Raw genomic sequence first — 15,238 nt, forward strand, 5'->3', positions numbered from 1 at the left:
TTAAGGAACAGAGCATCATCTACATACATCAGCTCTGAAATGCTGTACCTTTTACTATACCTTACCATCCTTAACCCTTTCTCCATAACTCATGGTTTTACCTCTCCCAAAACCCCATATATATATATATATATATATATATATATATTTATATATATATATATATATATATATATATATATATATATATATATATATATATATATTTTTAAATAACAGAACGGAGGAAGGAAAAACAAATGGAGAAAAAAAAATAATCCATACACCAGATTACTGGTGTCCTCTGTTCATAAAATATCTGTAAGAATTAGACTTGAACAGTTGTAGGTTGAAATTTGGAGGAAAACAACTCTGGGGAAGCGAGTTCCAGAGAGATGCAGTTCGGGGAATGAAAGAATTCTGATAGGCAGAAGTTCTGCAATGTGGTTGAGTGACATTCCAGTCATGAGCGTTACCAGATGCCCGTGTAGCACGAGGGAAGGCATGGAGAGGTGGCACCATGGACGCAACTTCGTCTGAGCATTTGCCAAAAAAATATCTGTAAAATAATGCAAGGGAGGCAACATTCCTTCTTACTTGCAGGGGAGGTAGTTTATATGTAATGGCAGGGTTGTTAATGATTCTAACAGCTTTATTCTGAATTTTGTCTAGTTGTCTTAATGCAACCTCTCCACAACCATTCCACAGGGGTGAGCAATACTCAAGCTGAGAGCGCACATGACTCTTATAAATTATAGCTAACTGCTCATCGGCGAAGAAGTTACGGACTCTGTACAATAATCCAAGTTTCTTTGAGGCGGTTTTAGCAAGCGATCTGACATGAGAGGTCCAGCTGAGGGCACTGTTGAGTGAGACACCAAGAATTTCAATACTTTTGGAGATGGGAATATTAGTAGCACTGAAGGTAATGTACGAATCTGGCAATATCTGTCTATTAATAAACTGTATATATTTAGTTTTACTAGCATTAAAAGAGACAAGGTTGTTTTGTCCCCATTCACTGATTGTAGCTAGATCTTGATTTATGGAGATGGTTGTACTGAGTTGAGAGGTAGAGATATTAGACTTTGTAAATGGATGTCTGAGTGTGAATGAACTATGTAGTGTTGAGTCATCTGCATATGAGTGAATGGGATTGTGAGTGACAGATAAGAGATCATTAATATGAACCAGAAATAGGGTTGGCGCAAGAACTGATCCCTGTGGCACGCCGGCGTTAATTGAGTGGAAATTCTAATATACATCATCTACTTTTACTCTTATTTTCCTGTCACTAAGATAAGAAGAAATCAAAGGAACAAAAGACGTTAGTCCATAGCAAGGGAGTTTGGACAGCAGGGAACGGTGCCATACTCTGTCGAAAGCTTTAGAGATATCAAGAGCTACTGCATGAGTTTCTCCAAAAAGATCAATTGATTGATGGATGGTATGAGTTAAGAGATTGAGTATGTCAATGGTGGATCTTTCGTGGCGAAAACCGTATTGTCTATCATTAATTAAGTTGTTGGATTCAAGATGTTTAACAATATGCTTATTAATTAAAGTTTCAAATACCTTACCAAGAGAAGATGTGATAGCTATTGGTCTGTAATTGGAGGGGTCAGACGAACTTCCTTTCTTCGGAACTGGGTGGATATTGGCTTCTTTCCATGAATTTGGGAATAAAGAAGTACGTATGCATAGTCTGAATAATTTAGCTAGGACAGAGGCAAGTTCAGGGGAACACTTTTTCAAAACAATTGGCGGAATTCCATCTGGACCTGGAGCTTTGTTGGTAGGTAAATTGTTTAGGATGGATTTTACAAATCTTGTCTGTATTTTAAGTGGGGCAATTTCGGGAGAATCAAGTTCCAGTACTGAGACATTCTGGCTGGTATATATATATATATATATATATATATATATATATATATATATATATATATGCCTGGAAGAAATGAAAATGGGGAACGAATAATAGCGATGTGTGTTGAGCGAGAGATGGTGATTGGGAATACGCTGTTTGAGAAGAAAGATATTTATAAGTATACATGGGTGAGACAGGAGGGTGGAAGGGTTGTTGATAGAGCCTTGATGGACTATGTGGTTGTGTCTAGGAATGTAATAGGAAGATTGTTGGATGTGAGAGTTCTGAGAGGGGAGGGTGGAGGTATGTCTGACCACTACCTGGTGGAGGGAAAGTTAAGAGTAGGTAAGAGATGGGTGAGAGCTAGGAGGGTTAGGTGTGGCAGGGAGGTTTTGAAAGTGAGTGAGTTGGATAAAAGAGAGAAAAAGATAGAGTATCAGGAGAAATTGAAAGATGAGTGGAACGCAGTGAAAGATCGGGAAAATGGCAGTGTGGAGGAGGAATGGCAGTTGTTTAAGAGTGCTGTGGTGGGACATGCAGAAGAGGTGTGTGGTGTGAGACGTGTGGGTGGTGGTGTAAGAAAGGAAGTGAATGGTGGTGCGAGGAAGTAAGTATGGCTGTGGCTGAGAAGAGACGGGCATATGAAGTGTGGCTGCAGAGGAAGGATGAGATGTCATATGAAAGGTATAAGGAAAAGAGGAATAGAGCGAGAAGGGCTGTGCGTGATGCTAAAGTGGCAGCAGATGAGAGGTGGGGTAGGCGGGTGACAGAGAATTTTCAACAGAATAAGAAAATGTTTTGGAAGGAGGTGAAAAGGGTGCGAAAGGGAGAGTCTGGGAAGGAAGAACGAGTAAAAGCAGAGGATGGAAGGATGTTAATTGAGATGGATGCAGTAAGGAAGAGATGGGCAGAGTATTTTGAAAGATTGTTAAATGTAGAGGAGGAAAGGGTGGCTGAGATTGTGGCGGATGGAAGGGTGCAAGGAATAAATGTGTTGGGAGAGTTGAATGATTCTTTGATCACGAAGGAAGAAGTGGAGAAGGCAGTAAAGGATATGAAAACAGGGAAAGCTGCAGGTATGGATGGGTGTGCTGTGGAATGCCTGAAGGGTGGTGGAGTGACTATTGTTGAATGGTTAGTAAGATTGTTGAATGTGTGCTTTGAGAAAGGTATGGTGCCAATTGACTGGGCAAGTGCTTGTGTGGTCCCATTGTATAAAGGCAAGGGTGATAAGTATGAATGTACTAGCTTTAGGGGTATAAGTCTGTTGAGTGTTGTAGGTAAAGTGTATGGTAGAGTGTTAATTATGAGAGTTAGAGAGGGTACAGAGGGAGTGATTAGTGATGAGCAGTGTGGCTTTAGGAGAGGGAGGGGATGCGTTGATCAGGTGTTTGCTGTGAGACAAGTGTGTGAAAAGTATTTAGCGAAAGGCAAGGATGTGTTTTGGGCATTTATGGACTTAGAGAAAGCGTATGATAGAATTGATAGGGAGGCTTTGTGGACTGTTTTAAGATTGTATGGACTTGATGGTAGGTTACTAAAAGGGGTGAAAAGTTTTTATGTAAATAGTAGAGCGTGTGTAAGAGTGGGAAATGCTGTGAGTGATTGGTTTCCCGTGAGAGTGGGGCTGCGACAGGGATGTGTGATGTCGCCTTGGTTGTTTAATATTTACATGGATGGTGTTGTAAGGGAGGTGAATGCAAGAGTTTTAGGTGGTCTGAGTCTGGTAAATGTTGATGGAGGAGAGTGGAATCTGAAGCAGCTGCTGTTTGCAGATGATACTGCACTGGTGACTGATTCAGAGGAGAGATTGAGACAGTTGGTACAGGAGTTTGGAGGGGTGTGTGAAAGGAGGAAATTGAAAGTAAATGAGAATAAGAGTAAAGTGATGAAGTGTACGAGGTTGATAGATGGTAGGGGGATGAATATAGTTTTGAATGGTGAGTTGCTTGAGGAGGTAGATTGTTTTAAATATCTAGAGTCACATGTTGCTGTGGATGGAAGAATAGATGCAGAAGTGAAGTTTAGAATAAATGAAGTAGGAAAGGTGCTGGGAGGAATGAAAAAAGTGTTTAAATGTCGTTCGCTTAGAATGGATGTAAAGAGAATGCTGTATGAGGGTGTTGTGGTACCGACTGCATTATATGGGGCTGAAACATGGAATGTGGGTGTAGCAGAGAGGAAAAGTTTGAATGTAATGGAGATGAGATGTCTGAGGAGTATGTGTGGAGTGACGCGTATGGATCGGGTGCGAAATGATGAAGTGCGAAGGAGAACTGGAGTTGTTCGGGAGATGGCTGGTACTCGTAGAGCTGAGCAGAGGGTGTTGCAATGGTTTGGGCATATGGGGAGAATGGATAATGAACGATTGGTGAAAAAGATAACTAGATCTGATGTGAGAGGTGTAAGGCTGAGAGGGAGACCACGAATAGGATGGATGGACAGTGTGAAGAGAGCGCTGGATGCGAGAGGGATGTCTGTTGAGCAAGGAAGAGTGGCTGTGCGTGACAGAAATGAATGGAGAGAAATTGTGAATGAATAAGTGATGACGCAGCCCTGAGGGGATATTCTCCCGCATTTGGTCTGATCAGCTAGTCAGGTCAGGTGCAGGTAAGGGGATGGGTCTGTTATGATGTAGCAGGGGTAAACCAGTTCTGCTGTCGGGCCCTGCTGCGGATTTCACTGATTGCATTGCGCAGTTGACCCTTGTGCGGTGTGATGCGGTGAGGATCTGTCCGTTCTCCCCTTTGGGGCTAAGATGCGAATGAATGTGTTTGAATGGATGAGTAAATGGAGAGTGAGTCGTCCTGTCTCGGCTACCTCCCTTTCCTTGGGGGAAGCAGCCTAGGTATATATATATATATATATATTGAACAGCTATTAGCGTATTATACAGTCCTGTCTCACTTCAACACTGATATTAAATCATTCGCTTGTACGTCTACCTACATTTACAGAGGCTTAACTACTATCATTGTTTCTGTTGTTCCAACCTTAGCTCATACGACTAAACCCGACAGACTGCCGTCAGATGTTTCATTTCCTGCAGATCACCATCATCCTTACAGAGCATACGGAAGTTGAGATATGTGTGCATAACCAGGCAGCAAAGTCGCCTGGCTATATAGGTGCCACCACGGGAAGACGTTCCTCACCTGCAGCACTACCACCATAAAAACTCTTCACGGCATTCAACACTTTCCCTCACATCATGTACCAAATATGACATGAATACCTTACAATCATTTTCACAAGCTTTCTCCACTATTTGTCTCACTGTAATTATTTGTCCACACATCACCTACTGCACTTACAGCCACCCTGTTTCCGTTCACCACGCCTTCTGACATGCTGCTTACTTTGTCCAATAGAAGTCTTCCATTATATCTGTCCTCCTTCACTCGAGATTTATACCACGATAACTTTAGTTTCAATTCAATCTTTATACTAGTACACGGAGACAGGCACAGCTTCCTTTCGTTTAACTGATACAGTTCCACTCCATCCAAGTTTTCTTGAATATTTTCTGCAGAATACATCATTCCACTCTCTCCGCTGCACTTAATTATGTCTGCATACACCTCATTAACGCCTTCTACGCTTATTTCCTTCATCTGCACCACAGCCTACTTCCCTTCTGCCAGTGTTACGCTTCCTGTCATACATCCCATCTCCGCGGCATACATCCCACCTCTGCACGCTGCCAAACCAATAATGTTTACTACCGATTGGCGTTCATGATTCCCATTCGCTGACGTTTCAAAATATCCTTTCCTTATGCTCCTTATTTCATTCCCATTACCACTACTACTACTACTACTGCCGCTAGTACTACTACTACTACTACTACTACTAACAACAACAACAACAACAACAATAATAATAATAATAGTAATAAAATAATAATAATAATAATAATAATAATGATAATAATAATAATAATCTATCTATCTATCTATCTATTGCCAGACGCCTTAATCCCGTAAGGGGTGGCCACAAACAAATCGTCTCCATGTCGCCCTGTCTCCCGCCATTTCACTGCACTGCTCCCAGCTCACATCCCCCTCTCTCATATACCTCTCCACTCCATCCCTCTGCCTCCACCTTGGCCTACCCCTCCCTCTCCCCCCCCTCCACCTCATTCACATACACTCTCCTCGTTAGTCTCTCACTCTCCATCCTCTCCACATGGCCAAACCACCTCAGTGTGTTTCTCCTAACACTTCCTATCACATCCTCATCCACACCACAACGATCCTTCACTTCCTCATTTGTCAATCTGTCTCTCCATGTGACTCCACATGCTCCTCAATAACTCATTTCCACAGCTCTCACTGCTGACCTCTATCCCTCCAGCAAGGTCCAAGCTTCACTTCCATAAGTTAGAGTTGGTATCACAATACTGTCATGGAGTAACTTTTTCACTTCCATGCTCACTTCCGTGTTTCTTATCACTTCCTTCAAGGAACCAGAAACCTTTCTTCCTTGTTGTACCCTTTCAAGCACTTCACCCTCTAAACTTCCATCCTTACTCATCACACTGCCCAAGTATTTAAACGCACTTACATTTTCCATGTCTTCCTCATCCAGCCTCAATGTACATTCACTGACTTCACCTTTCTCGAAGAACATAACTTTACTCTTCCCTACATTCACCTTTAGATTCCGTTTCTTACATACTCTCCCAAACTCATCCACCAAGCCTTGCAGCTCCCCTTCGTCTTCACTTAACAACACGGTATAATAATAACAATAATAATAACAATAACAATGATAACAATAATAATAATAATAATAATAATAATAATAATAATAATTATTATTATTATTTTCTCGAGTATTGTTTTCACTCGGTTTGTTTGTTTGTTTGTCTGTCTGTCTGTCCGTCTGCTAACAACTTTACGCGAAAACTACTGGTGTGATTTTGACTAAAATTACAGGGATGATAGGCTATGACTTTCTGATCACCTGATTAAATTTTGGGCCAAACTGGACCAAGTCCCAGGCTTTAGGCCTCAAAAATGTAAAAAAAAAAAAAAAATGGGGACGGATAAAAACCGTTTTTTCCTTCATTCTTTCCTCTTCCTTCTGTCAACGAGTGACTCTAAACTGAGTGACAAGCCAAATGGTTTTCTGTACACCAGGAAATCATTTACTATGCTGAGTGGTACCCATATGACCAAATTATGGTGCCTGGTGGTTTAGTGGGTAATTAAGGTGCTCCAATCGGATTAAGAAGGCGCAGGTTTATATCCAAGGGGTGATTGGGATTTATTGCTCACGTAATGCCATTCAGGGATGAGTGAGGCTTGTCACTCTCATCAATGTTAGGACCAATTTGCCTAATCCCGGGCTCCAACGCTCCTCTCATGAGGCAACACAGGATTAGATGATGTTGATGATGATGATGATGATGACGCTCCTCTCATTAGGCAACACAGGATTAAATGATGATGATGATGATGATTAATATTATTACCTATCTATCTATAGCCAGACGCCATAATCCCGTAAGGAGTGGCCATTTGTCTCAGAGTTAGTTGTTTTACGGGAAGGGGCACTAACCCTCCACCAACCCGCTTGTTGACACATAGGGAAAACGTATGGTTTGTTTATATAGTTACCATCCAGCGTTGTAAATGGTTTCCTGGCTTACAGGAAATCATTAGGTTTGTCACTCAGAGTAAAGTCACCTGTAAAGCCACTTGTCACTCAGTGTAAAGCCAATTCTACCCAGCCCCACATTTGCGACTTGAATACTAGTTGGTATGGATTTATTCATACCAAGTCAACGGTTCACTAAAAGATCGAACTCTCCAAAATGGTTTGATAGCACCTGTGCCAGAGTAACAGCCAAAAGTCATTAGCATATAACTCTTACTTAAAAACATCTGAATCACTCTATCGATATAAAATTGCTAGAAACCATGCAAAAGCTGTAACAGATCTCGCTAAATCAAACTTTCTTCAAAATCAAGCATCAAAAGTACTTAACAACCCTAATGACAATACAATATTCTGGTCAGCTCTCAATTCTTTCAATAAAAACTTTAACAAGTCATCATCCCCCCCTAAATCTTCAGACGGCAACATTACAAATGACCCGCGTAGGAAAGCAGATATCTTTGCCAGTACATTTGTCAGAAAGTCTACCATAGAGGAAGCCAGCTAGAACGTCTCGGTACTAGAACTTGACTCTCTCGAAATTGTTCCACTTAAAATACAGACAAGATAAGTAAAATCCATCCTAGACAATTTACTTACCAACAAAGCTCCAGGCCCAGATGGAATTCCTCCAATTGTTTTGAAAAAGTGTTCTGAACTTGCCTCTGTTCTAGCTAAACTATTCAGACTATGCATACGTAGTTCTTTATTTCCTAATTCATGGAAAGAAGCCAATATCCACCCAATACCTAAGAAATGAAGTTCATCTGACCCTTTTGATTACAGACCAATAGCTGTCACATCTTCTCTTGGTAAGGTATTTGAAACTTCAATCAATAAGCACATAGTTAAACATCTTGAATCCAGCAACTTAGTGATAGACAATATGGTTTTCGCCATGAAAGATCCACCATTGACATTCTCAATCTCCTGACCCATACCATCCCTCAATCAATCGACCTGCATGGAGAGACTTATGAAGTAGCCTTTGATATTGCTAAGGCTTTCGGCAGTGTATGGCATCGTTCCCTGTTGTTCAAACACCCTTGCTATGGACTAAAGTCTTTTGTTCCTTTGATTTCCTCATATCTCACTGACAGAAAAATAAAAGTTGATGATGTATATTCCACTTTCCGCTCAATTAACCCGTCACGTCCCAAGGTTTTCCGCACCTCCGACATCCCCCAGTCCTGAAGTATTTTCGAATTTTTGTTTTTTTTGGCTAAAACCTCCGCTTTTGGTGAGAAACATCGAAAATTCATAGAGAAATCGCTCACCTGAGGTTTAAAATACTCGATCTAGGTAGGAGTACCTCCTTACCTGACTGGGTTTTCTAACAGGCTGGCACCAAAGAAAACGAGTTCTATGGGAGGGTAACTATTTCTCACAACTCATAAACGGTATTTATTTATTTACTTGGTACGAATTTATATGTAGTATGAGAGTATACTGGTTTTCAAGCAGTAATATAGGCATTATAAGCATTGTTCCACTCACTAACTAATCACCATACCTGACCTTCTTTTGCCACATTACCTGATCATTATTTCTGACTGTTTCTTCTTCTAATGCTATGTAAACTTTGTCCTCCACATTGTCATCGATTGGGGAATCACTCTGGCCCTAAATATCTTTACTGGCCAGGTCACTGGTAACAGGTGAATTGCCGAGACAATGGCATGAGAGGGGGAGGGGGGAGGTTATGCAGTGTAAGGCATTGTCCCTGCTTGACATCTTGTAGAGGAATAGAGGAAGGTGTCCCGTGTATACGTACGAAAAATCACGCGCGAAAATTGAAAATTGTGCAAATTAGGGACCTTGCAATTGCACGACGTACCAGTACGTTGCCGGGACTGGCAAATGCAAAATGTTGCAACATACCCATACGTCGACGGGACAGGGCGGGTTAACGCCGGCATGCCGCAGGGATCAGTTCTGGTGCCAACCCTGTTCCTCGTTCATATTAATGATCTCTTATCTGTCATCCACAATCCCATCCATCCATATGCAGATGACTCAACACTACATAGTTCATTCACACTCAGACACCCATTGCAAAGTCTGATACCTCCAACTCTCAACTCAGTATAGCCATCTCCATATATCAAGACTTATCTACGATCAGTGAATGGGGGCAAAACTACTTTGTCTCATTTAATGCTAGTAAAACTAAATATATACAATTTACTAATAGACAGATTTTGCTAGATTCGTATATTACCTTCAATGCTACAAATATTCCCATCTCCAAAAGTATTGAAATTCTCGGTGTCTCACTTAACAATGCCCTCAGCTGGACCTCTCATGTCAGATCACTTGCTAAAACTGTCTCAATGAAACTTGGATTATTGTACAGAGTTCGTAACTTCTTCACTGACGAGCAGTTAGCTAAAATTTATAAGAGTCATGTGTGTTCTCAGCTTGAATACTGCTCACCCTTGTGGAACGGATGTGGAGAGGTTGCAATAAAACAGCTAGACAAATTTCAGAACAAACCTATTGGAATTATTCATAACCCTGCTATTACTAATAAACTACCTCCCCTACAAGTAAGAAGGAATGTTGCCTCCCTTGCATTATTTTACAGATATTTTTTGGGCAAATGCTCAGACGAAGTTGCGTCCACGGTGTCACCTCTCCATGCCTTCCCTTGTGCTACACGGGCATCTGGTAGCGCTCATGACTGGACTGTCAAACTGCCATATTGCAGAACTTCTGCCTATCAGAATTCTTTCATTCCCCGGACTGCATCTCTCTGGAACTCGCTTTCCCTGAGTTGTTTCCCTCAAAACTTCAACCCACAGCTGTTCAAGTCTAACTGTCACAGATATTTTATGAACAGAGGACACCAGTAATCTGGTGTATGGATTAGTTTTTTTTTTTTTTAGTTCATTTGTTTTCCCTTCCTCTGTTCAGTTATTTAGAAAAATAAAAAGAGACAGGAAAAATAGGAGAAAAAAGAAGAGAGCAGGGCAGACACAGAAGAATGATGAAGGAAAAAGTAGGCAGCACTACATCCGGTGAGTGGATAATGATCGCCACCACCTACCACAGATTCTTCCTCTTTTTCTTATTATCATTATCATTATGATTATCATTATTGTTGGTATTATCACCATTATTATTATTATTATTATTATTATTATGTTATTATATTATTATTATTATTATTATTATTATTTTATTATTATTATTATTATTATTATTATTATCTGATTATCATTAGTAACAGTAGGCTCATCACCAATGGCAGTGCCAAGCCAAAAATCCAAATGCAAAGGTCAGAAGTGGAAAAAGGTCCTAGATGAGTGGGAAAAAATATATATCAGTTAAGAATACCAGGAACTTACTGTTAGACCTCAAAAACTCCTTCTCTAACATGGAAAAGGATATGTTGCACAGGCGATGGTGGTTGGCGTGTCGCCCAGGTACAGCAGGGGAGAAGAAGTATATTGGGGAACCATTGCGCTCCAAGTTCCTAACATGGTCCTGGAGGGTGCTGGGGAGTCTACTGAGTGAGGTCAGGTCAGGACATTCACCCCATTTCCGCACTGCAACATAAGGGGTCATATGCTCATTAGTTTAGGTCAGCCTAGCTTTGCTTAGTTTATTGTAGCTTGGGTAAGTTTAGTTTCTATACAGTTTATGTTAAACTAGGCTGCTGACTCTCTAAGGAGCTGGGAAGGCTTTTGTGTGTGGTCAAGTCAGGATATTCACCCTATCTCTGCCCCACAGCAGAATGAATCGTATGCTTATCATTTCTAAAGCTCCTACCACCTCTTTCTTACTGTTTGAGAAGTACTCTGTACAACCACTGCAGCCACTGTGCTCCAAGACTGAGACTGACAGAATGACACTCAAACTTCTATAGTAACCCAAACTTTGTTTTAGGAAGGATTAGAATATTGTTTTTGTTCACATGGCTCATGTTTGTCCTGCAAAAATGATTCTGGGTTACGACTGGGTGTTAATAGTAAGTTTGCTCGTGTACCCGGGCCCAGAGTGACAACATGGAAGGCACTGTAAAGATTAACTAAGGTAAGGACAGGACATCCATTCCACTTCCACCCTGCAATAAAAGCAGTGCTCGTCAATGTTGGTTAGTTATGTTGCGATATGTTAGGTTAGGTTTAGCTGATGACGTGGGTCTGCATGGCGGTGGGAAGGCTATGTACCAGGGTCAGGTCAGGACACCACTTCCTCCTCCGCGCTGCAAATAGAATGGGTCGCATGCCCCTAAGTTGCACCTCTATGATTCTGTCTTCCATTCGAAGAATCTACGGCATTCTCACCATCATTTTCATACCAACTTTTGCATTAAAGTCTACCATCACAAACCAAATTGTTACAACTGGAATATGTTTTGCGTTATAAATATCTAGAACAGACAGTTAAGAATTCCAATTCATGAGAACAAAATTGAACGAAGACTAGGAATAGGATGGAGGGCTTCGTGAAAGACACGGTATTGCGTTTGACAGAAAAGATTGGTTTATATAATCAGTGTCACCTTCCTGCTCTTACTTATAGATAGGATATCTGGAGCGTAATAGAATTTGTGGAGAGTGAACGTAGGAATTTTCAGAAAGGAATTGAAAAGATTAAGTTAGATGTTTTATAGAATAAAAGCGCTTCATCGATGGTAAACTGACGAATGTAGGATATAATGTAGATGTAAGCAGCACAGCATAACATGCACTAATGGATGTGAGCAAGTGATGCCCTTTATGGTACAAATAACAGATGGCCAAATACGATAACAGAGTGGCAACCATGCGATGGAGTAAAAGAACTGAGAACAAGAAGAACAAGGCAGAGAAAGGAGATTCACAGATCTGCTGGGTTTGGATGGAACAGGCAAACGGCCAACAGGTCAATGTGAAGAAAAATGGGAGATGCCTCGGTCCTGCAGTGGACTGGATGTCTCAGGTGCCTAAATAAGAAGATGTCAGTACACATATTTGAAAAGAAAACATTATGCAGTCGGAAATCTGACGTGCCTCTTCATGGGCAGCACAACTATGGCTAATACTGACCTGCAATTTGAGGTGCCAGGTCGACCGGGATGTTGGTGCCCCTATCAGTGATGATGTCCAACGTTAGGGCAGCCAGGCCCTTCTTGTAATCCACCTTCCTGATGCCTCTCACACTCCCAGTGCGGTTTATATATTCAATCAATGCAATCAGTCTGTAAGTTGTAATTAGTCTTGAGTCAAACGTTCATATTCATCTCTTCATCCTACAGCAAATTCATATTGATTTGGTGAAGTAGCGAGGGAGGATCCTTTTCTCTACGGTACGCAAAAAAAAAAAAAAAAAAAAATGGAAACCTAAGACCCTAAGTTCACGTCTGTGTGTCTGTTTGTCTATGTATCTGTCTTCCTGTTCTATACACTGCACAAAAACATGGCAACATAAATGACCTTAGTTCGTGTCTGTCCATCTGCCTATCTGTCTGTCTTCCTGTAATATAACTTTGTGCGGAGGATCGCACAAAAATTATACGATATGAATAAACTTCAAAAGCAAAACTTACAGCTTTTTGGAGTGTGCCTTAAGCCTCCCCTCCCCCCCCCCCCAAAAAAAGGAAAACCATAACAGTTCACCTTTTTTTTTTTTTTTTTATGGCTATAAGGGCTTTCCCTTGTAGGCAGATATTAAGGCACTTCATTGCACCTAATAGTACTGGTCCATGGACTCAGGAGCTGTGGAAAGTGTCATAGTATAGACAGACAACTGTTACTCCGATTTTTACGGCAGTTTTTACGATGTTAATGGCATAACAAAACCAAAGGGAGATCTAAGACTTCGTTTGTGTGTGTGTGTGTGTTGTTTTTACCTAATTGTGAGGAGTAGACTGTAGCACCAGTCGAGCAGGGCAGTACTCCCACGGTGGATGGAAAGCTGATGACAGGGAGAGCTGGACCTCCAGTTTCATCAGCCCTCGGGACTAGTTACTGACTCCCCCCCCCACCCTTTACTGAACTTTTTCAGTGTTTCAGTAACACAGAGAGTAGGCCAGCATGCTCTCCAATACAAGTTTCTCTAACTGTCAACACCACACTACATGCACAGTCCACACTACACTTCCTTTTCAAATTCAGAAAAGAAAACTGGCGACTAATAACCAAGCTTTGGAGTCCCCGGGGGGGGGGGGACCATAAATGCCCCACCATCCACCCCTCTCCCGGTGATGACTCAATGAGCTGCCTGGATCCAGTGTCTGACTCACTTCTTCTCCATTTCTGCAAAATTCGCGGCCTTTCCTCTAACTTCAGCTCTGTTCAGCACAACCTCTCCTCCTCTAAACCTACCTCTTCCTAACTGAGACTCAGCTGTCTGAGGCAACTGATAGCAAACACTTTTCTGTATCCTCCTACTTCTTCTATGCTCATTTCAAAGCCAAATGCGGCTGTTGTATATATGTACACAACGACTTATCTTGCTCTCATGTTCCTGAACTTGATTCTTCTGAATTCTCTACTCTCTGGCTTCGGCTTTCCTGGCATTCTCTGACTATATTATATCTGCGCTGTTTACTCATCCCTCAATTTTACTACAAAAAATTCTTCAACTATCTTACTTCTACGATGGAACACATTCTACCAATTTCTCCTTTCTCTGAAATCTCCATTCCAGGAGATTTCAGTGTTCACCACCACGTTTGGCTCTCCTCTCCTTTCACTGATCCATCTGGTGAAAAAGCCTACATCTAATATACTATAGCACTAGCCGTGTGTGTGTGTGTGTGTGTGTGTGTGTGTATTTTGGGCAGCCGAAACTACACTTTCAAATCGCACCAAAACTTCCACAAAAATCGCAAAAAATTCGCTGATGTGAAAAAACTTGGTCCCATCACAAGTGAAAAACTTTTACTATATTTAATGAGCGATCATATTTTGACAAAAAATGCCGCACCCAGCATAGGATCTCTTTGCCTACAGCTATAACTAAATTATATTATAGCAACATGACAGCTTTCCACAGGAGCAAGTGCGAGGGACCCGAAGGGCCCACGAGCACTTGTCATTTCTATCTAAATGACATAGAGCAGGTTGTACAGCACCCTACCTGTATCCCTGACTGCCTTGGAGAGAACTCCAACATACTTGACCTCTTCCTCACAACTAATCTTTCTGCTTACACTGTTAATCCTTCCTCTCTGCTGGGCTGCTCCAATCACAAGCTTATTACCTTAACCTGTTATATCATTCCAGTACAGCCTGTGGACCCTCCAAAGAAATGTCGATTGTGGCACTTTGGAGCTGCAGATAGGGAAGCCCTCAGGCAATATTTCTTTGATTTTCCCTGAAATGATTATTGCTTCCATGGTTGGCAGCCATCTGAGTGTGCCTTGCGCATTACAGAGGTTATACTCTCTGGCATGGAAACATACATTCCCTTCTCATATCCTTTGACTAATGCAAGAAAGCTTTGGTTTAATCACGCTTGTTCTAATGCTGTCCACAACAACGAGAGGGCCTATAAAAGGTACCAGAGCCAACCCATCCCTGAATAACATCTTTTTTTTTGTTTCTGCCCAGAATCGTGATAAGTCTTTTCTTCGCTCTGCCAAATATAATTTCATCTGTACTAAATGCTCTCAACTCTCTAACTTGAATTCTTCCCCCTCCTTTTGGCACCTTGCCAAAAACCTTTCTAACAACTTTTTCATCATCCTTCCCTCCTCTTTTCTGCTCTGATGGCCCTGTAGTTATTTCTTCTAAT

The 15,238-nt window shown here is 41.4% G+C and overlaps 2 protein-coding genes across 2 annotated transcripts in view; both read right to left on the reverse strand.

Annotated features, from left to right (window-relative positions):
- LOC145418814 (uncharacterized) overlaps positions 1-15,238 on the reverse strand; it is a 234,690-nt gene that overhangs the window by 122,575 nt on the left and 96,877 nt on the right. The window lies entirely within an intron of this gene.
- LOC145418760 (uncharacterized) overlaps positions 1-15,238 on the reverse strand; it is a 55,874-nt gene that overhangs the window by 17,850 nt on the left and 22,786 nt on the right. The window contains exons 4-5 of the mRNA XM_080287096.1: positions 12,547-12,698; positions 10,861-11,061 (exon numbers count right to left, since the gene is read on the reverse strand). Coding sequence (XP_080143222.1) covers positions 10,861-11,061; positions 12,547-12,698 — 353 coding nt within the window. The remainder of the gene's footprint in view (positions 1-10,860; positions 11,062-12,546; positions 12,699-15,238) is intronic.

This window comes from Coenobita brevimanus, chromosome 116, assembly GCF_032717465.1.
Source record: "Coenobita brevimanus isolate Jiangsu-jjx chromosome 116, ASM3271746v2, whole genome shotgun sequence".
Taxonomy (NCBI): domain Eukaryota; kingdom Metazoa; phylum Arthropoda; class Malacostraca; order Decapoda; family Coenobitidae; genus Coenobita; species Coenobita brevimanus.